The sequence below is a fragment of the Nycticebus coucang genome, chromosome 5 (genome assembly GCF_027406575.1).
Source record: "Nycticebus coucang isolate mNycCou1 chromosome 5, mNycCou1.pri, whole genome shotgun sequence".
NCBI classification, from domain to species: Eukaryota; Metazoa; Chordata; class Mammalia; order Primates; family Lorisidae; genus Nycticebus; species Nycticebus coucang.
This window is the reverse complement of record NC_069784.1, coordinates 125,661,692-125,682,662: the sequence shown is the minus strand read 5'-3', so window position 1 is coordinate 125,682,662 and position 20,971 is coordinate 125,661,692. Positions and strand designations below refer to the sequence as shown.

Below are 20,971 nucleotides of genomic sequence, written 5' to 3'. Positions count from 1 at the left end.
ATGGGCAAAGTAGAGGTAGGACCTGTCTTGCCAGGGAACAGACCTCCCCTCCTCCTGCTCAAGGAAGGGAGAAGCCCTGGCCCTGACCTGGTGGAGTCCACAACCCAGGAAGGTAAAGCCTGGCTCAGCCAGCACAGCTCTTCAGAGATAGCCTCTTCATGTCACCATGTGAGGCACGGGGCATCTAGGGGTCCCTTTATCCCCACCCAGCCCTCACCAGCCTTTCTTCTCCACAGAAACTCTCTTTCCTATGACTTCACTATCACTCCTAAACTCAGACCTGGGCCATAGTGGTGTGAGGTTCAAGACCAGGTGGACAAAATGACTTTTCTTCACTATGACTGTGGCAACCAGAAGGTCAAACCCTTTGGTGCCCTGGGGAAGGAAATAAATGGCACAAACACCTGGGAAGAACATACAGGAACCCCGAGAGACCTGGTGGATGTCCTCACACAGCAACTGCCTGGACTGCACCTGGGGAGTTACACCCGGAAGGGTGAGGTGGAAATGGCTCAGGACAGCAGAGGGCAGGTACTGTGGAAAGTTACAGGCATTTATTCTTTTCATGCAAAAAAAGTGGGGGGAGTTGTCTTACCCAGTAGGTCCACAAACTACCTCATGATGCTGATGTGGGAATGAGAGCTTGGACAGGAGATAGAAAGAAACAGGGTAGGGCACAGGATTTGTCAAGCTGAGGCCTGATCTCTTCCCTGGGGAGGCAGACCCTCTCACCCTGCAGGCCACCATGTCTTGCCACGGAGAATCCTGGCAGTTTGGCTTTGATGGATAGAAGTTCCTCCTCTTTGACTCAGAGAAGAGAAAGTGGACACCGATTCATCCTGGAGGCAGACAGATGAAAGAGAAGTGGGAGCATGACAGGGATGTGACCATGTTCTTCCAGAAGACCTCAGTAGGAGACTGCACCAGATGGCTTGAGGACTTCTGGATGTGCTGGAAGAAAAGTCTACAACCAACAGGTAACTGAGAAAACTAAACGTAGTAGCTCTCTGGAGTTGAGATCTGATTACACCAGGCTGTGAGAGTGTGTGAGTGGGGGTGTGTGTACAAAAATCATCCAGCCATGGTGGGTTCTTCTTTGGGGGACAATGGCATTGGTCTGGTCACTGTCCTTCTTTCTCTTCTCACCTCCTGACTCTTTCTCACTGCACATACTTTTGGTCCTTTCATTGTGATTTTCTAAATAGACTCAGAACTCTGAGCATCCTATGTTTCTAGCCCTTTGGGCTTCCTATTCCCTCCTGCTAGAATAGCTTCTTTTTCTTTTCTCCTGGTCTGCTTCTGAAGATCCTTCCAAACCTCTTCAAATACCAGCTCTCTACTCTGCCCTGACCCTTGGGCATGACCTCCCGTTCAGACAGGTAGGAGGGATGGGTTGTGTTGTCACCTTTGCTTCCCTAGGCAGTGTGGGAGCTCCCTGAGGGAAGGACACATCCCCTGGCTCCCCTCCTAGCTCACTATCATGTCCCAGCAGCTGCCATACAGCAGGGGAACAGATGTCTGGGCTGCAGAAGGACCAGGAGCAGCAGCAGCTGAGGACCCAGCCTGTCACTCTCCTGTTTCCATTTCAGCACCTCCCATGGAGGACCCAGGCACCACCCAACCCACAGCCAGGGCCACCAGGGCCATTTCCTGGAGCCTCCCTGCACTCCTCACCATCTTTATCCTCCTGGCCATCCTGGGACAGTGCCTACTGACAAGTGCTGTGGGCAGAATAGGAGGGGAGCAGGGCAAGTGGTGAGGTGGGAGATGGGGAAGGGACTCAAAGGCCCCCAACTCTGTGCCTTCCATGGGTCCTTCCCATCCTGGAGTGAGGCAGAGGAGCAAAACCTCCTGTCATTTAACAACAATGTCCTGGCTCTGCTCAGCCCCCAGCTCTGGTGAACCGTCCCTGTCACAGTGGGAGGGAGGGAAAGGCCCACATCAGAGCTGAGGGCCTTTGCACAGTAATGTGGGAGGAAGAGATGGGTGAAGTAGGTGATGGGTACAATGTACGGTATCCTGGGAATGGGACACTTGTAACTTTGACTCAACCACCTGCTGTTCATCAGAGATCTGTATAGTATAAATCCTGTCTAACCACTCTCAGGACGTTTGTGTCTGTAACCCAGGGATGCCTGTACTAATCTGAACCGTGACTTTGTTCTTCCACATGATTTTGCCAAAATAGACTTCAGTACCTTAGGGATCCTTTCTATGTCCTGAAAAAGAATTTTGTAGGGTTTTTTTGTTGTTGTTGTTTATTTGTTTTGAGACACAGTCTCACTATGTCACCCTGGGTAGAGTGTCCTGGCGTCACAGCTTGCAGCAACCTCAAACTCTTGGGCTTAGGGGATTCTCTTGTCTCAGTCTCACAGGTGGCTGGGACTACAGGCACCCATCACAACCCCTGGCTATTTTTGTGTGTCATTACTGTTTAGCTGGACTGAGCTGGGTTCTAACCCACCAGCCTGGGTATGTGTGGCCAGCGCCCTGCCCACTGAGCTATGGGCACCGCCCGAATTTTGTAATATTTTTAATGAGAAAAATAATACCCTATTCAAGATTGTTTCCTTTACTATTTTGTATACTGTACTGATTTTTTTTTAATCTCAATTTTCAACAAATTATTGTGACTTTGGGATTTTGTTTTACAACCCAGTAGAAAATAAATGGAATTTCGTTGTCTTCCATTTTATGGAATAATAGCCCTAGTCACACTGCTAGATTTCTCGTGGAAACAAAACGTGGATTACCAGCGATCCGCCTGTGGTTCTCACACCTTGTCCAGAGCCCGCTGCGCGGTGGGAGCCACGGGGCGGCCGCTGGCGCAGGGCAGGAGCGGGAGAAAGGGTGCAGAGTCGGAGGCGGGTGTGCCAGGGGTGCTGCGGAAAAGGGAGCGGGGGATAACTGGGTGGCAGTTCGATTTAGGAAAAAAGGGGGGAAATAACCCTTCCCCCACCTCCTTCTCCCCAGCCCTCCCCGCACACGTGCAGCGCCAGCTCCTCGCGCTCCCCACCCGTGGCCGGGCATTTGCATTTGAAGTACCGAGTCGCATCAGAAGAGGATTCCTGTTCCCACCCCTGCCTCTTCTCTCGTCTCCGCACCCGTCTGTCTCCCTGGCGGAGGCTGGAAGCGGTCCCGTGACTGTGCCCACGATCGCAGGACGTCTGCAAACCCTGGACTTAAAAGTGTAATTCCCCGCCCTCCACCGCTGCCTTCCTTCTCCAGCTCTTAAAGTCTCAGGTCAGGATTCCTACAGACTGATGTTTCTGTCAAAGCCAAGTCTGGGAATCAATCTGGAAATCCTCCTAATTTTTCCTTCCCCTATACCCGGAGTTCTCAAGGTGGATGGCAGCGTTACGTTATGCATTTGTTTTGGTTTGACAAACGAGTAAACAGGACAGAGGATTATGCTGTCCTTAAAAACATACAGCACCACGTAGGAAATAGACTGATCCCAACAATCTTATTAATACTAATGTTCCTCATGAAATAAAGGTTCAAAAGGAATTAAAGAAAAATTTCCTGCCTCTCCCGCCAAAGGGAAACACCAAAATGTAGTGTTCCTCCTGATTTAAGACACCCCCATCCAAGTATGTAAAGTACATACAATAAAACAGCCTGATTACAAAAAAAAATTTTTTTTATTGTTTTGGGTTCATTTGAAGGTACAAAGAATTAGGTTACAATATTTGCAGTTTTTAGGTACAGCCCCTCTTATAATTGTGTCCTGCCCCCAAGTATTTTCTTGTATTTCATTATAAAAATTATTAGAATTTACCTGAGGCAGAACAATCTTTGAGAGAGTACTCATGCTATTTTCTGCATCTGGTAATATTTATTTATTTAACAGAGTCTCACTTTGTCACCCTTGGTAGAGTGCCCTGGTGTCATAGCTTCATAGCTCACAGCAACTTCAAACTCTTGGCTCAAGAGTTCCTCTTGCCTGAGCCTCCTGAGTAGCTGCGATGCCACAACCCCCAGCTATTTTTTAGAGACTGAGTTTTGCTCCTGCTGAGGCTGGTCTTGAATCCTGAGCTCAGGTGATCACCCCCTCGGGCTCCCAGAGTATCATGTGGTAACATTAATGGGGTAATATTTGTGCCCGCCTTTAAGCTTGACTGGCTCTCAGGTAGTTGAAAAGAATATATGTTAGCAATGTTGGGAGAACATAAAAAAAGACACTATAATAAAAAAAAAAAAAAGAAAATATATCTAGAAAATTTTAACTTTATCTGATAGAAAGTAACATCAAAGCAGTTTTAATTTTAATAATGCAAAATGTTTAAACAATAGAAAGGTAATTTGTAGGGCAGCACCTGTGGCTCAAAGGAGTAGGGCGCCAGCCCCATATACCAGAGGTGGCAGGTTCAAACTCAGCCCCAGCCAAAAACTGCAAAAAAAAAAAAAAAAGGTAATTTTTATTTTTATTTATTTATATTTTTACAAAGGTAGAATGATTCAAAGTAATTTTATTTCATTTTTTACAAAGAGCAAGTAAAGAAGCTTTTCAAAGTCATGTATTATGAGAGGCGCCTGTAGCTCAGTGGTCAGGGCACTGGCCACATGCTCTGAGGTTAGTGGATTTGAACTCGGCCTGGGCCTGCTAAACAAACAAACAAAATATATATAGCTGGGCAGTTGTGGTGGGCGCCTGTAGTCTCACAGCAGTCTGAGTATGTGAGAAATATCTCTGACCTGGTTGTGTTGTCCTCTGTTCAGAGCCTCTGGTAGGTCAGGAGGAGTATGTAAATGTGTCCTGCTCACTACTTTCTCTGCGTGGTGCCCTGACTCTCCTCTATGTCATTCTGGGATCCAAAGACTGTCCTCATGTTGCACCATTTGTTCCACTAATTGGAGTGTTCTCATCAACAAGGCAGCTAAGAGGTCTGCCAGGACTAGAATATTCTGATGCTGGGAGCGGTGCTGTTGGACATTCCCATTGTGTGGGTCTCCTAACGTCGTTTAGATGCTGGATTCTTCCAGAGGCAGTTCGCCTTCCTTCCCAGCCACCTGGTAAATCATGATCGAACCAACGACTGCAGTCCACAAACTTGTCCTCCTGTGCCTTTTCCGTCTCTGGACTGAAAACTTACTACTATCTGCCCTCTAACCCTATCATTGTCATTTGGCCTAAGCCGGCACAGATCCAACCTCTGGAAAGAAGAGAACACAACCAAGAAATCCCGCACTTTGTTTTTTATGGATCTTCTTGTGGTTTCATACACTGACCGTAACTGAGTCAGTCTTTCCAATATACAGGTGATAGTGCTGAGTCCACTTTGGAGCGAATGTATTCTTCACACTATCCGTAGACTGGCATTGCCCAGATCCATCAATTGCCACCTTAGCACATGGATCGGGAAGTCGGAAAAAATCCTTTTTTACCATGTTTTTTGCACAGAGTTCTGTCAGGCGCTGCCTGACTGGTGGTTTCCTCCAGCCTCCAGGTTGGCGGGGGCGGCGACGGCGGGCGGGGTCGATGGCGAGAGTGACAAGCGTCTGCCCTCCCCGCGGGGCTGGGGCGCGAACCGCTCACTCTCCCCCCCAACCTGTTCCCGGGGCGGAATGCTGAGCTCTCCTCTCCGCCCACTTCTCCTCCGGCACCACAAAACTGCAACCGCAGCAGATGACATCACCGGGACTCATCAAACGTTGGCAATGGCCAAGAACAAATTAAGAAGGCAGTCCAGGAATGTATTTCACATAGCCAGCCAAAAAAAACTGTAAGGCTAAAAACAAAGCAAAACCAGTTACCACTAATCTTAATTAGATAAATATTATGAATGGTGAGAAAGTTAACAGAATGAAGCTTTCATAAATATACGGCAGGAATTTGCACACTGCTCAAAGGGCCTTTCTCTTGAACCTGTGCAGAAAGAATTGATTCCTCAGCGGCGTCACGAAAGGGAACCAGTTAATGTTGCTGAAGCTACAGGATTAATGGCTCTGTTGTAATACAGTGGTGGTGCATCTAATTCCCCCAAAAGACGAATTAAACGTTTTATACAGAAACAAAAAACCTGCAACCGCTGCTGCCCACGCCCCTGACGCTTCCTGGAACCGCCCGGGTCTTTTTCTCCGCTGGGCTCGGCCAGACCCGGGAGCTGCGGGGCTGGTGGGCTGAGGCCGGCGGTGGGCTCAGCGGCTGCCTCCTCCACCGGCCCTCTTGTCTTGGTAATTTTTATTTTAACAAAATATCTAAGAGAATCATTAAAGAAAACATTATATTCTTAAAGTAACTTTTACTTTACTAATATCACGACACTTATTGTCTATGGGTGACTGCTTTTAAATAGTTTCTTGAGATAAACATCCGTACAACGTGGTGAAACTATAATCAGGGGGGTGAGTGGGAGAGAATGTGAGGTGAGCGGTCCGGGTCAACCATCCTGCCTCGGCTTAGCTTCTCAGACTCTGTATTGTAGGCTGCTTTTCTCGCTTCGTTTCTTTATTTTTATATTACATTTTATATTTATGAAATAGTTTTTAAATGGAAATTATTATGTACTGTATTTGTGCAGGGATCAAACTTCCTTGGGTGAGGGATGGGTTTAAAATTGCCCTGGAAACAAGAGACAGTATAAAAACAAAGGGCACACTGAATATACTGATAAATAAAAATGTCTAAAAATATTACATTTTTATCCTGACAGTTAAAGTTTTTAACTATTGTTTCCGCGTACTTCTACCATCCACTGATGAGGCTCAGGTTCTTTCGTTTTCTGAAGAGGATAAGGCTTGATGCGGGAAGGATGTGATCCAGCCAACTTGATGGCCATGGCTGGGGGGTGACCAGTGCACACCAGGGGCCAGCCAACTTTCCTTCCAGTTGCTCATCAGGCCTTTCCCTCTAAGCACTGAGGAGAACCTCCTCAAAGGCTGGACCCTAGGTAAGGTTTCACAAAGCAGGGCAAGGGGCCTATTTGTTAAATAATTCAGAGTTGGCATAGTGTTGCTTAGGAGGTGGTGGGGCATGCCTTGATAGAGATTAAAGGTCATCTGCTGGAGGCCTTGTGAAAGGAAGGAGGGCCATGTTGAGTGAGACTAGGTGAGTAAGTTGGGTCTGGGTGCGTCCCTTACTGGCGGAATTTAAGACCTGGAAGATATTTCAAAAACTACTCCAGAGTAAAGAAGTAACAAAGGACTGCATGGATTTCTTCCAGTGTAGTCAGCAGGAAATCCTGTACTGCTTGACTATCTAGGAGTACCTGGGCGAGTGAGTTCAGGGAGGCCTCTTTGTTGAGGTCTAAGGCTTTTGAACTTTCTTCTCTAACGGTGTTAGAGTTGGAGACAAATTTCTAATCATATTTCTTTTGCCATATAGTCTTTAGATTGGGACTTGTATTTCTAGCAAGCTTCTGCAATGTTATTTCTGTGGTAGCCATCCCAAAACATGTCAAAGAAATGTATTAATATTTGGTGATAAATATTTTTAATTTTTTTAGTCTTTACTTTGAAATTAAAAGATTTTATATATTAAAACTTAATATGTTATCTTAGGAACTAAGAACTGGGGGAAAAGTTAAATTGGAGCAAATCTGACCACTGTGCATAATTTTAGACGTTCTTTGGATAATCTCTTAGTCCTGTGAACAGATCTATTTAGTTAAATAGCTATGTCTTATTTCATTAGCTGGCACTGCAGACAAGGCTGGAATCTAACACAAGTGGACAATAGTTTCTTGTTTTTAAACCATATTTTTCTCTTTCTAATTTGTTCTTAAAGACAAATGATAGCAGGATTAATTAACTTGCTAAAATAAACTGTATTCTTAGTATCTTTAGACTGATTATTTGTATAAAGTACAGTAAGAGTAATTATTAGCTATATAGGCTTGTTTTTCTTTTGGAATTGGCTGTGCTGGACTTCTTATAAGGAATTTCAGGTTAGACTTGAAAGTTTCTCCGGTCAAGCTAAGGTCTCATTGTGTAATTAAATACCCATAGGAATTGGGTAAATTCTTCTTTCCTTGTGGTCTTAAAGTGATCTGGAGCTCCTGGACTTGTCAGAAGTGACATTCTTTACTCACCACAGATTTATTATTATTATTATTATTATTATTATTAGAGACAGAGTCTCACTCTATCGCCCTGGGTAGAGTGCTGTAGTGTCACAGCTCACAGCAACCTCAAACTCCCAGGCTCCAGTGATTCTCTTGCCTCAGCCTGCCTAGTAGCTGGGACTACAGGCATCCACCACAATGCCTGGCTATTTTTTTTTCTTTTCTTTTTTTAGCAGGCCTGGAATGGGCTCAAAATCACTAGCCCTGGAGCTTGTGGCTGGCACCCAGCCAGATCAGGAAATCTTATTGAAGAGGTATCTGGAAAGCTTTCCACAGTTCTTTCTATTGACTTTATAAAGTTAACCTTAATTATTTTTTTTTTTTGTCTTTTTAGACAGAGTCTCACTCTGTCACCCTCAGTTGAGTGCAATGGCATCATAGCTCACAGCAACCTCAAACTCTTGGGTTTAAGCAATTCTCTTGCCTCAGCCTCCCAAGTAGCTGAAACTATAGGCACCCACCACAACACCCGGCTATTTTTTGTTGTAGTTGTCATTGTTGTTTAGCTGGCCTGGACCCTGTTCTAACCCGCCAGCCCCAGTGTATGTGGCTGGCACCCTAACCGCTGAGCACAGTCACTGAGCCTCAACCTTAATTTTTTGACGTAGTCTAGACATCTCTGAAAATATGCTATTCCAGTCAAAGCCCTAGTAAAATAACTAGTCTTTCATGTCTTATAGAGAAAACAAATTTTGAACTTAGGTAAATTACTATATTGCCATAAATTAAGAATATTTAAATGGTTTTAAATTCTGGAAGAATTAAGTTGTGAGAAAAACAAATGCTTTAAATTTTGCTTATAAATACATGCATTGTTGCAGGTTATAAATATATTGCTCAAGATATGGAAAAGGGTTTTCTCGTCTTCTCGAAAACAACATAGAAAGAATGATCAATCAGTGTTTCAAACAAAAAGTCATAAAAATCAGCTCAGTCCCATGTAACTAATTTCTGTTCTGTTTGAGGTTAAGTTAGCAATACTCCCATAAAGGTCTAATAACCAGAATCCACAGAGAACTCAAACGTATTAGCAAGAAAAGAACAAGTGATCCCATCTCAGGGTAGGCAAGGGACTTGAAGAGAAACTTCTCTAAAGATGACAGACACACGATCTACAAACACATGAAAAAAAGCTCATCATCCTTAATCATCAGAGAAATGCAAATCAAAACTACTTTGAGATATCACCTAACCCCAGTATGAGTAGCCCACATAACAAAATCCCAAAACCAGAGATGTTGGCGTGGATGTGCAGAAAAGGGTACACTTCTACACTGCTGGTGGGAATGCACACTAATACGTTCCTTCTGGAAGGATGTGTGGAGAATACTTAGAGACCTAAAAATAGACCTGCCATTCGATCCTATAATTCCTTTACTAGGTTTATACCCAAAAGACCAAAAATCACATTATAACAAAGACATCTGTACCAGAATGTTTATTGCAGCCCAATTCATAATTGCTAAGTCATGGAAGAAGCCCAAGTGCCCATCGATCCACGAATAGACTAGCAAATTGTGGTACATGTATCCCATGGAATATTATGCAGCCTTAAAGAAAGATGGAGACTTTACCTCTTTCATGTTTACATGGATGGAGCCGGAACGTATTCTTCTTAGCAAAGTATCTCAGGAATGGAAGAAAAAGTATACAGTGTACTCAGCCCAACTATGAAGCTAAATTATAGCTTTCCCATGAAGGCTTATAACCCAACTATAGCACAAGACTATGAGGAAAGGGCCAAGGAAGGGGAAGGGAGGGGGGAGGTTAAGGTGGAGAGAGGGTAATAGGTGGGGCCACACCTACAGTGCATCTTAGAATGGATACAGGCGAAACTTACTAAAGGCAGAATACAAATGTCTACATACAATAACTAAGAAAATGCCATGAAGGCTACGTTGAACAGTTTGAAGAGAATATTTCAGATTGTATATGAAACCAGCACATTGTACCCTTGATTGCACTAATGTACACAGCTATGATTTAACAATAAAAAAAAAAGAAAAAGTAATGGTCAAAAAAAAAAATAGCCAGGTGTTTTGGTGGGCGCCTGTAGTCTCAGCTACATGGGAAGCTGAGGCAAGAGAATTGCTTAAGCTCAGGAGTTTGAGGTTGCTGTTAGCTGTGACGCCACAGCACTCTACCGAGGGTGACAAAATGAAACTCTCAAAAAAAAAAAAGAAAGAAAAAAGAAAAAGAAAAAAGAGAAAACACTTTGTTGTTTTAACTATATTTCATAAATTATAGTCAACTTGATCACACAAAAATTCTTTCACAAATTCCTTTTTATGAATTCTAGTTAACCCACACAGACAACTTACAAATATGTTTTAAAAACCTATTGCTTTTTCTTATTTTCTCTTTTTTTAAAATAACCAGTCACTCTATTTTAGTTTACTACATAAGATTCTTTCTAATTCAATACTATTTTACTTTCTGTGTAACTTTCTTTACTAAAAAGACTTTTCATAAAATAGGATCATAAATTGACTATAAAGTTAGTCATTTATTTACTTAAAATGATGATCAGAAGCTTTTTAGATACAAAATCTTATTGAAAGAGAAATGAGTCAGTTTCTTACACAATTATAGACTGCTTTACATATTACAAATGACAGCTGACATTTGCTGATTCTCTTGCGAATTTAACATAACACAACTTTATGGTTTTCATAAAGTGTTTTGAAACTGGAAAGTGTTTTGGAATTATATCATAGGCACCATCTGGATGGCTTTTCTAGTGCTCCTAAGTCTCACATGGCCACCTGGCATCAAAAATGGTTGCAAAGACAGGACCTATCTGTGGCCTTCATTTATTTACCAGGTGCAAGACAGAAAACAAGATGACTGGAGAATTCCATTTCTTCTGGAATAGCCAGGGACAAGGCTGGACCAGGGAAGAAGAGGCCATGGGGGTAGGTTGTGCCTTGTAGCACAATCTGAGAACATGTCCCTAGGCCTCACCACATCCACCTATATAGATGTCAGAATTCAGAGGCTCAAAACTAAGAACATAAGCTCATAGTCAAATCCAGAAAAAGTTGGAAACATTACAGAAGTGGCAGTTTTATAATCTTTAAACATCTGAATTTTATTACCAGTTTTAAAACTAGTCTTATTTATTAAAGAATACCACCAAGATCACGTGACTGAAAAGGCATTTGAGTCCTTTTCTGTTTTTCTGATAAAATATTTGATTTAAAAGGCTAGGCACGGTGGCTCACGCCTACAATCCTAGCCCTCTGGGAGGCTGAGGAGGGTGGACTTCCTGAGCTCAGGAATTGAAGACCAGCTTGAGCAAAAGCTAGATCCAGTCTCTAAAAAGAGCCAGGGATTATTCCCTGAGCCTATGATCCCAGGTACTCAGGAGGCTGAGGCAGGAGGATTGCTTGAACCCAAGAGTTTGAGGTTTCTGAGCTAAGAAAGTGGTAAAGTGAGACTCTGTCTCAAAAAAAAAAATATATATATATATATATAATTTGATTTAAATGCTTACTTTTTGTTTTTCTAAATCCAATTAATTAGAGCTCTTTTGCATATTTTGGTAGTGAAATATCACAGACACGTGACATATATAGACACCCAGACAGACACAAGCAGAATTTGTATTTGCTGGCTTTAAAACATATATTTCTATTCAGACTATTAATCTTTTAATTACCTAATTTATTTATCTTAGCAGTTTACCTAGGTTTTAGTTATTATTAAAGTTATTTTTCCATTAATCATTTTACACTCTGTAAATCAGATATATAAAATTATTTTAATGACTGCTTTTAAACTCATAAGCCCTTACCAAGAAAAATAAACCTAAGCATCTTAATAAGACTTACTATTTTGAACAATGTCACATCATCCTAATAATTCAAGGACCCATTTATCGACTATTTCTCTCTGGAGTTTAGATGCTACATAGGCCAGGCCATGTCACAGTAAAGCTTCATTTCCTTCTTAGTCACTGGTGGGGAGCCATACTGAGACCATCCGAGTCCACTCTAAAGGGCTATTTTAGGGAGAGAGGCCTGAGCTCCCATAATACAGATCAGATACAGAAACACCAGATTTCTCAAGAACAAAACCAGAACTGAATATAACTGAAGGTCTCAGCATGCAACCAGAACAAAGCAGGTGGATCTAGGTTAGTGATGGTGATGGTGTTTGCATGAGAACAGAGCCAGAAGACGCCCAGGAGATGTCCTAACAGTGGCAGTGCTGCTGGGAGCCTCTAAGCACTGCACTGCCACCTGGTCAGGCAATCACTAGGCTTCCCAGACGGCACTTACTGGTCCCTACGTGGTTGCCAAAAATAGGCTCCTGTCACTGTCACAATATGCAGAGACAGGGATTAGGTTCTAAATGCTTGATTATCAAAAGGCCAGCAATTCCGGAGAACAACAAGAGTAGTTTCTCAAAGACTGTTCTGCCTCAGTTATAATTCTAATAATTTTTATAAGGACATACAAGAAAATAAACCTAGAAAATTTTAACTTTTATCTGATTGAAAGCAACATCAAAGTCGTTTTCATGTTAACAATGCAAAATGTTTAAACAATAGAAAGGTAATTTTTATTTCAACAAAACATCTAAGAATTATTAAAGAAAACATTATATTGTTGAAGTAACATTTACTAACATTGCAACATTCATTGTCTATATATGATCACTTTTTTAAAGCTTCTTAAAATAAACATGTGTATAATCATGGTGAAACCTTAACTACATAATCATGGAGCTATGTAGAAAAACTATATAAGCTAAGTAGATTAAGTCTGCTAAACTGCTGCAGCTTAACTTCTCACACTCCACCTTCTAGGCCATTTTTCTGCCTTCATTAAGTCTGCCTTACCTTCCTGTATTGGTCAGCATTCTCCAAAGAAACAGAAGCAATAGGGTATATGTGTGTGTGGGGGGTGGGTATGTGTGTGTGTGTGTGTAGAGAGAGAGAGAAACAGAGAATAATGGAGAGGGAGATTTATTGTGGGTAATTGAGTCACACTATTATGAGCCTGGAAGACCAAACACAGCCAACAGCAGCTGGAAGACTAGAGACCCAGGAGAGTGCACAGTGCAGATGCAGTGTGAATCTTCTGGAGAATTCCCTCTTATTCAGAAAAGACCTGGTTTTTCCTGTTTCAGGAAGTCAACTGATTAGCTCAGGCCCACCATAGTAGGGAGACCAATTTGCTTTACTCAAAGTTCACCAATTTCAATGTTCATCTTCATCTAAAGACATTCCAAGTTGACACATCATGTCACACCCTCACAGACTAAATTGATCATATCTCCATGTGTCCTGAGTCTTCACTAAGAGTGTCTCATGGTGTGAGAGTAGATTGCAATTGGTATGCTTGCAAATGGGAGATTTTGGAAATAGAATGTGCCCCTTCATCTTTTTAAAATACACGCTCTAATAGAGAGATGAGGCTCAGTTATGTGACACATTGAATCACCATTCAGAACAGGACCTAAAGGAGGGTCTCCTTACATGTGGGGCTGACTTTACATCACAAACTTCCACGGTCAGACATACATGAGTCTGTGGCTACAGCCGCATTCCAGCTCACACCTAAGGAATCCTCATCAGACCCTTGTCTCAGTCACTGTGGAGACATCTGGGACATGGGCAGATGCAACTCTGCTTTCCAGTCCTGTCCTTGGTTAGGGTTGGACCAATAGCTACCAGAGACTCCCACCACAGGGACACATGGACACAGCCTGAAGAACAAGGATTAATTCCATCAAAAAAGCCCCCTGCAACAACTCAAGACCAAGGTAATTGCAAGAACATAAACCAGGGATCAGGCAGACGGGACGTGGGGTGGAGGCAGGCCAGGCTTGAAGCCACCATCATCCACTTATTTTCAGGGTCCTGGGCTTTCTGGGGTGTGGGCCTCCAGCAACAGCAGCTGCAGAAGAAGCAGAAGAGATCTACCTGGTTACAAACTTGGTGATCCAGTCATTCTATGGAATGGCCTGCAGAGCTAGAGAGGGAAGTGAGTCTACACGTACATGAATCTATTTAAGACCCCAAGGCTGCTCTGGTAAGTGCCACGTCTGGGAAGTTCTTCAAGATGTATTATTTTGAACTGGATGAGGTGCTGGTAAAGACTTTGATTGGCTACAAACAAGATTTTGGTGATTCCTCTGGCACAGGATCTTGTAAATTCCATTCCTTACATTGAGAAGCTGAAGTCTGTCTCTTTTGAAAAGGTATTTCACCCACTTTAGGGGACTTTGGAGAGTTCTCACCACTTACTTCTTTGCTAAGGGTTCTTTCCTTCGAAGTTTCAACTTCATTGGAAAGATAATGATTATTATTCATTATTTTGCTTCCTTAGCTGTTCATTTTGCTCCTTTAATTTAGAAATTCTCTTTTCTGGACAAATCCCTCCGCGCTCTTTGGCAGTAGAAGGAAGAGCGTGACTCTTTGATCTCGGAAGTTTTGAAAAGTAGTGCATTATTGTCCTTCCGTGAGGTCTTAGAAACAGATTCCTTGGCTCAATCCAGTTATGCTCCGACAGGAGGGGTCCGCGGCCACCATGGTGTATTAGAGACAGTAGCGCCTGCGGCCGCGTTGCCCTTTGCAGCAGCGGCAGCAGCACCACCAGGCTCTGCAACGGCAACCCCCAGCGGCTTAAGCCATGGCGCTTCTCACAGCTTCCAGCAGCAGCATTGCTGTAACCAACAAAGACACCTGCGAATTAAGTACATTCCTGGATTTCAGCAAAGCCCCACAACATGACCGAGATGAGCTTCCTGAGCAGCGAGGTGTTGGCGGGGGACTTGATGTCCCCCTTCGAGCAGTCGGGTTTGGGGGCTGAAGAAAGCCTAGCTCTCTTAGATGATTACCTGGAGGTGGCCAAGCACTTCAAACCTCATGGGTTCTCCAGTGACAAGGCTAAGGTGGGCTCCTCGGAATGGCTGTCTGTGCATGGGTTGGTCAGTGCCTCCAACAATGGCAAGGAAGATGCCTTCTCTGGGACAGATTGGATGTTGGAGAAAATGGATCTGAAGGAGTTTGACTTTGATGCCCTGTTGGGTATGGATGACCTTGGAAGCCATGCCAGATGAGCTTTTGGCCACGTTGGATGACACGTGTGATCTCTTTGCCCCCCTAGTCCAGGAGACTAATAAGGAGCCCCCCCAGACAGTGAACCCAATTGGCCATCTCCCAGAAAGTTTAACAAAAACCGATCAGGTTGCCCCCTTCACCTTCTTGCAACCTCTTCCCTTATCCCCAGGGGTTCTGTCCCCTACTCCAGATCATTTCTTTAGTTTAGAGCTGGGCAGCGAAGTGGATATCTTGGAAGGAGATAAAAAGCCAGACTCCATTGCTTACATTACCATGATTCCTCGGTGTGTAAAGGAGGAAGACACCCCCTCAGATAATGACAGTGTCATCTGTATGAGCCCAGAGTCCTATCTGGGCTCTCCTCAGCATAGCCCCTCTACCTCCAGAGGCTCTCCAAATAGGAGCCTGCCATCTCCAGGTGTTCTCTGTGGCTCTGTCCACCCTAAACTTTACTACGACCCTCCTGGAGAGAAAATAGTAGCAACAAAAGTAAAGGGTGAGAAGCTAGATAAGAAGCTGAAAAAAATGGAGCAAAACAAGACTGCAGCCACTAGGTACCGCCAGAGGAAGAGAGCAGAGCAGGAAGCCCTTGCTGGTGAATGCAAAGAGCTGGAAAAGAAGAACGAGGCTCTGAAAGAAAAGGCAGGTTCCCTGGCCAAGGAGATCCAGTACCTGAAAGATTTGATTGATGAGGTCCGCAAAGCAAGGGGGAAGAAAAGGGTCCCCTAGTTAGGGCAGTCAGGAGTGTTGTGTGCTTGTACATAGTCTCCAGTGCTGAAGCTGTGTGTTACAATAAATTATTTTGTAGTGGGAAAAAAAAAAAAAAGAAATTCTCTTTTCTACCAGCACCTGATTCAGTTCACTGTTTTGCTAACTCAAGTTTAGGCCTTTGTCCAGAGGTACAAACTGCAGGAGCAGAGACTATGGGTCCTCAGCCAAGTCCCAAGCACACCTGCTCAGGAAAAGATGTGCCCAGGTGCAGAACTCAGTAGACTCCTCTTCTGTCACTTTCTGGAGGCCCAAATTCCTTCTTGGTAAATGACTTTGTTTCTTCTTTTTATTTTATTGTAACACAGCCTCATTTATTAGTTTACATCTTACCCATTACAATGGCAGAGTTGCATAGTTACAATAGAAATGGTATATTTGGTCCCCAAGCCTAAAATACTATCTGGCCTTTTACAAAAATGTCTGTTGACCTCTGCTCTAGATCAAAGAGTTAGAAACACCAGTAATTGCTCTCTTCCTTGCATTTTGTGAAGATGGCAACTGACTGAGCCACTGGCCTGCCTCTACTTCTTTGCATTTCTTTAGTATAAAGCCACGTCCACAGGTATGAATACAAACATGAAACTAATTAAAATTTGGCAAGCAATTAAAACCAAAGGAGAGATGAGGCTCAGTGGCTTATGCTTGTAATTCCAGCCCTTTGGGAGGCAGAGGCAGAAGGATTGCTTGAAGCCAGCAGTTTGACACGAGCCTGGGCAATAGAGAGACCTTGTCCCTACAAAAGAATCTTTAAAAACTTAGTTGGATGTGGTGGCACCTGCCTGTAGTCCTAGCTACTTGGAAGGCTTGAGATGGGAGAATTGCTTGAGCCCAGAAGTTAGAGGTTACAAAACAAAAGCAAACCAAGAAGCAGAAAACGAAACAAAAAAGAAGAGAAAAGTAGTGATTTCAAATGCAGTAGAACTTCTGTAAGCTGACGACCCAGGGACTGTAAAGACTAGTCAACATACAGAAGCCGTCTACCCGCCCCCGTAAAATTAGGTCGGCTTAAGGAGGTGGTCAGTGTAGGAATGACTTTGTTTCCTTATGTGTATATCCCTGGCGATGATGTCACACACAGTCCAACTTAATGTTAATTCAGGCACTACTAACCCAGTCGTAACCCAGATTCACCAGCCGGCACCCGCTTCCTTCAGCACTATCTATTCCTAGGAGAGGTGGGTCGCTGGAAGCTCTAACTGATCCTGCCAGGAACCTAAACCAACCTGCAGTACACACCTCCGCCCCCTGGCGGCAGCCATGTGTTTCCGCCTCCAGGCTCTCCGCGGCTAGTCGCGCCTCCGCTTGGCACCAACCCAGCCGCGCACAGCGCCGCGCACGCCCGCTGCTGCCCCTCCCGAGATCGCCCCGCGGACGCTACCCCTTCAATGGAAGGCAGCAGAAGAGCAAAGCACAAAAAGAACAAACAAATCAAAATCCCCGTGATCTTCGAAACACGCACTTGAGAAGGTAAATTAGCGTCCTCACCAGGGAGGGGGTATCTCCAAAACTTTTATCTGCCGAGGGTGTTCCGGGTAAAGACGAGAGCTCGACCTGTAGTCCCAGCTACTCGGGAGGCTGAGGCAAGAGAATCGCCTAAGCCCAGGAGTTGGAGGTTGCTGTGAGCTGAGTGCCACGGCACTCTACCGAGGGCCATAAAGTGAGACTCTGTCTCTACCAAAAAAAAAAAAAAAAAGACGAGAGCTCGGGCAGGGAGGCCTGGAAAAGAAGAGGCGGGCAGAGGCGACTCGGGTTGAAATCCGCCACACCTCTCTGCGGGACTGCAGGTGACCGACGACCCCCAGGACCCATCGGCCGGAATCGCGCAGACTTTCCTCCCGCGGGCTGGATTTGGTCCCCACGTCCACGTCCCAATGGTTCTGGCCGAGGACACCAAGTTCATTCTTTGCATACTGGTTGTGCTTCTTTTGCTGAAACGTCCCTGGGCTGCGGGCGCCGGTGAGTACCGGGGATGGGACTTCGGGAGAGACTGACACCAACTGGGAGGGAGCGGGGCAGAACTCCCTCCTCTGTCCGCTCCGCTAGCTCCTTTGCGTCCCTAACTCGGTGTCCCGCCACAGGCAAGGAAAGGAGCGAAAAGGAGGAGAAAACCTACTGTCCAGAGGATGGGAGGGAAGAGAAGGCTGCAGAGGGCGGGTGGCAGGGTGGGAATTACAGGTGAAGGCCCACGCACACTCCTTCCCTGCCGGCCTCACAAGTCCTGGCTTTTCTATTTCATGCCCCATGGACCACACCTTGTCCAAGGTTCCACCAACACATCCTCATAGCAGATGAGCACCAGGCCAGGGGCTTTGTCAGCTCATGACAATGAGCACTTCTTCTCTCACTGGACAGAGGGAGTGCTCACCCTGCCCAGCCTGCTCTAGCACCTCAGGCAGCCCCTCCACTCTCCCCCTCCTGCACCCATGTGTTGAGCCTCTGAGGGTGCTCTGGCCCCCAGGCCTCTCCTCCCATAGCAGGCAGAAACCTCCTTGGTAAGGTCCTGTGCTGACCTGTGTGGCCAAAGTGGAGGTGGGAACTGTCTTGCCAGGCACAGACCTCCCGCTCCTCCTGCTCAAGCAAGAGAGGAGCCCTGGCCCTGACCTGGTGGGGTCCATAACCCAGGAAGGTAAAGCCTGGCTCAGCCAGCCCAGCCCAGCCCTTCACAGGAGGTCCCTACCTGTCACCATGCTGGGGAGGGGGTGTCTAGGGGTCCCTTTGCCCCCAATCACCCCTCATCTGTGTTTCTCCTCCACAGAAACTCACTCTCTTTCCTATGACTTCACTATCACTCCTAAACTCAGACCTAGACACTGGTGGTGTGAGGTTGAAGGCCAGGTGAATAAAACGGTTTTTCTTCACTATGACTGTGGCAACAAGGTCAAACCTTTTGGTCCCCTGGGGAAGGAAATAAATGCCACAAACACCTGGGAAGAACAGACAGAAACCCTGAGAGACGTGGTGGATGTCCTCACACAGCAACTGACTGGCCTTCAACTGGAGAGTTACACACTGAATGGTAAGGTGGAAATGGCTCAGGGCAGCAGAGAGGTTGCAGTGGTAGGTTGTAGGCATTTATTTTTATGCCAAAATGGGGTGGGGAATTGTCTCACCCAATAGGTCCTGAAACTACTTCATGATGCAGCAAAGAGAGCGTGGTCAGGAAAGGGAAAGGAACAGATGGGTCCCAGAATGTGTCAAGCCCAGGTCTGATCTCTTGCCCTCTGGGCAGACCCTCTCACCCTGCAGGCCACCATGTCTTGCCACCGAGAAGCCAATGGACACAGCACTGGATCCTGGCAGTTTGGCTTTGATGGACAGAAGTTCCTCCTCTTTGACTCAGAGAAGAGAAAGTGGACACTGCTTCATCCTGGAGGCAGACAGATGAAAGAGAAGTGGGAGCATGACAGGGATGTGACCATGTTCTTCCAGAAGACCTCAGTAGGAGACTGCACCAGATGGCTTGAGGACTTCTGGATGTGCTGGAAGAAAAGTCTACAACCAACAGGTAACTGAGAAAACTAAACGTAGTAGCTCTCTGGAGTTGAGATCTGATTACACCAGGCTGTGAGAGTGTGTGAGTGGGGGTGTGTGTACAAAAATCATCCAGCCATGGTGGGTTCTTCTTTGGGGGACAATGGCATTGGTCTGGTCACTGTCCTTCTTTCTCTTCTCACCTCCTGACTCTTTCTCACTGCACATACTTTTGGTCCATTCATGGTGGTTTTCTAAATCTCAAAACTCTGGGCATCCTTGTTTCCAGCCCTTTGCCCTGCCTGTTCCCTCCTGCTAGAATCACTTCCCTTTCCTCTCTCCTGGTCTGCTTCTGGAGATCCTTCCAAACCTCTTCAAATACCAGCTCTCTACTCTGCCCTGACCCTTGGGCATGACCTCCCGTTCAGACAGGTAGGAGGGATGGGTTGTGTTGTCACCTTTGCTTCCCTCAACAACGTGGAACTCCCTAAGGAGAGGACACATCCCCTGGCTCCCCTCCTAGCTCAGTATCATGTCCCAGCAGCTGCCATACAGCAGGGGACAGATGTCTGGGCTGCAGAAGGACCAGGGGCAGCAGCATCTGAGGACCCAGCCTGTCACTCTCCTGTTTCCATTTCAGCACCTCCCACAGAGGACCCAGGCACCAGCCAACCCACAGCCAGGGCCACCAGGGCCATTTCCTGGAGCCTCCCTGCACTCCTCACCATCTTCATCCTCCTGGCCATCCTGGGACAGTGCCTACTGACAAGTGCTGTGGGCAGAATAGGAGGGGAGCAGGGCAAGTGGTGAGGTGGGAGATGGGGAAGGGACTCAGAGGCCCCCAACTCTGTGCCTTCCATGGGCCCTTCCCATCCTGGAGTGAGGCAGAGGAGCAAAACCTCCTGTCATTTAACAGCAATGCCCTGGCTCTGCTCAGCCCCCAGCTCTGGTGAATTGTCCCTGTCACAGTGGGAGGGAGGGAAAGGCCCACATCAGAGCTGAGGGCCTTTGCACAGTAATGTGGGAGGAAGAGATGGGTGAAGTAGGTGATGGGTACAATGTACAGTATCCTGGGAATGGGACACTTGTAACTTTGACTCAACCACCTGCTGTTCATCAGAGATCTGGATAGTATAAATCCTGTCTAACCGCTCTTAGGACGTTTGTGTCTGTAACCCAGGGATGCCTGTACTAATCTGAACTGTGACTTTGTTCTGCCACATGATTTTGCCGAAATAGACTACAGTACCTCAGGGACCCTTTCCATGTCCTGAAAAAGAATTTTGTAATTTTTGAATGAGAAAAATAATATTCTATTCAAGATCGTTTCCTTTAGTATGTTATTATACAGTACTGATATTTAAATAAACATCTCAATTTTCTAATTATAGTGACTTTCAGATTTTGTTTTGTAACTCAGTAGAGAATGAATGGAATTTCACTGTCTTCCATTTTATGGAGTAATAGCCCGAGTCACACTGCTAGATTTCTTATGGACACAGAATGTGGATTACCAGCAATCTGCCTGTTGTACTCACACCTTGACCTGATACCCTAGATGCAAACACATATAAAGTAGAATACATCTGGC

At 45.3% G+C, this 20,971-nt stretch overlaps 1 protein-coding gene and 3 pseudogenes across 2 annotated transcripts; all 4 read left to right on the top strand.

The window, feature by feature from the left end:
- LOC128585588 (uncharacterized) lies at window positions 1-3,602 on the top strand (annotated as a pseudogene).
- A 1,975-nt stretch (window positions 3,603-5,577) lies between these two features.
- Window positions 5,578-5,958, top strand: LOC128586073 (ribosomal biogenesis factor-like; annotated as a pseudogene).
- Window positions 5,959-14,596: 8,638 nt separating this feature from the next.
- On the top strand, window positions 14,597-15,886 carry LOC128586065 (cyclic AMP-dependent transcription factor ATF-4-like; annotated as a pseudogene). Its single transcript, XR_008380175.1, has one exon. The product of XR_008380175.1 is annotated as a cyclic AMP-dependent transcription factor ATF-4-like (transcript).
- A 1,351-nt stretch (window positions 15,887-17,237) lies between these two features.
- On the top strand, window positions 17,238-20,731 carry LOC128586071 (UL16-binding protein 1-like). Its single transcript, XM_053591595.1, has 5 exons — window positions 17,238-17,376; window positions 17,694-17,865; window positions 18,665-18,925; window positions 19,139-19,414; window positions 20,021-20,731. Exons 2-5 carry the CDS (start codon window positions 17,781-17,783, stop codon window positions 20,188-20,190), a joined length of 792 nt encoding a protein of 263 aa, XP_053447570.1. The 5' UTR covers window positions 17,238-17,376; window positions 17,694-17,780; the 3' UTR covers window positions 20,191-20,731.
- The last annotated feature ends 240 nt before the right edge of the window (window positions 20,732-20,971 follow it).

Excerpts from the sequence above, each read along its gene's own strand:
- LOC128586071 (XM_053591595.1), top strand. The coding sequence starts at position 17,781 with ATGGTTCTGGCCGAGGACACCAAGTTCATTCTTTGCATACTGGTTGTG. Across the intron at positions 18,926-19,138 it reads GGAGAGTTACACACTGAATG|ACCCTCTCACCCTGCAGGCC; the intron begins GTAAGGTGGAAA and ends CCCTCTGGGCAG. Across the intron at positions 19,415-20,020 it reads GAAAAGTCTACAACCAACAG|CACCTCCCACAGAGGACCCA; the intron begins GTAACTGAGAAA and ends TTTCCATTTCAG.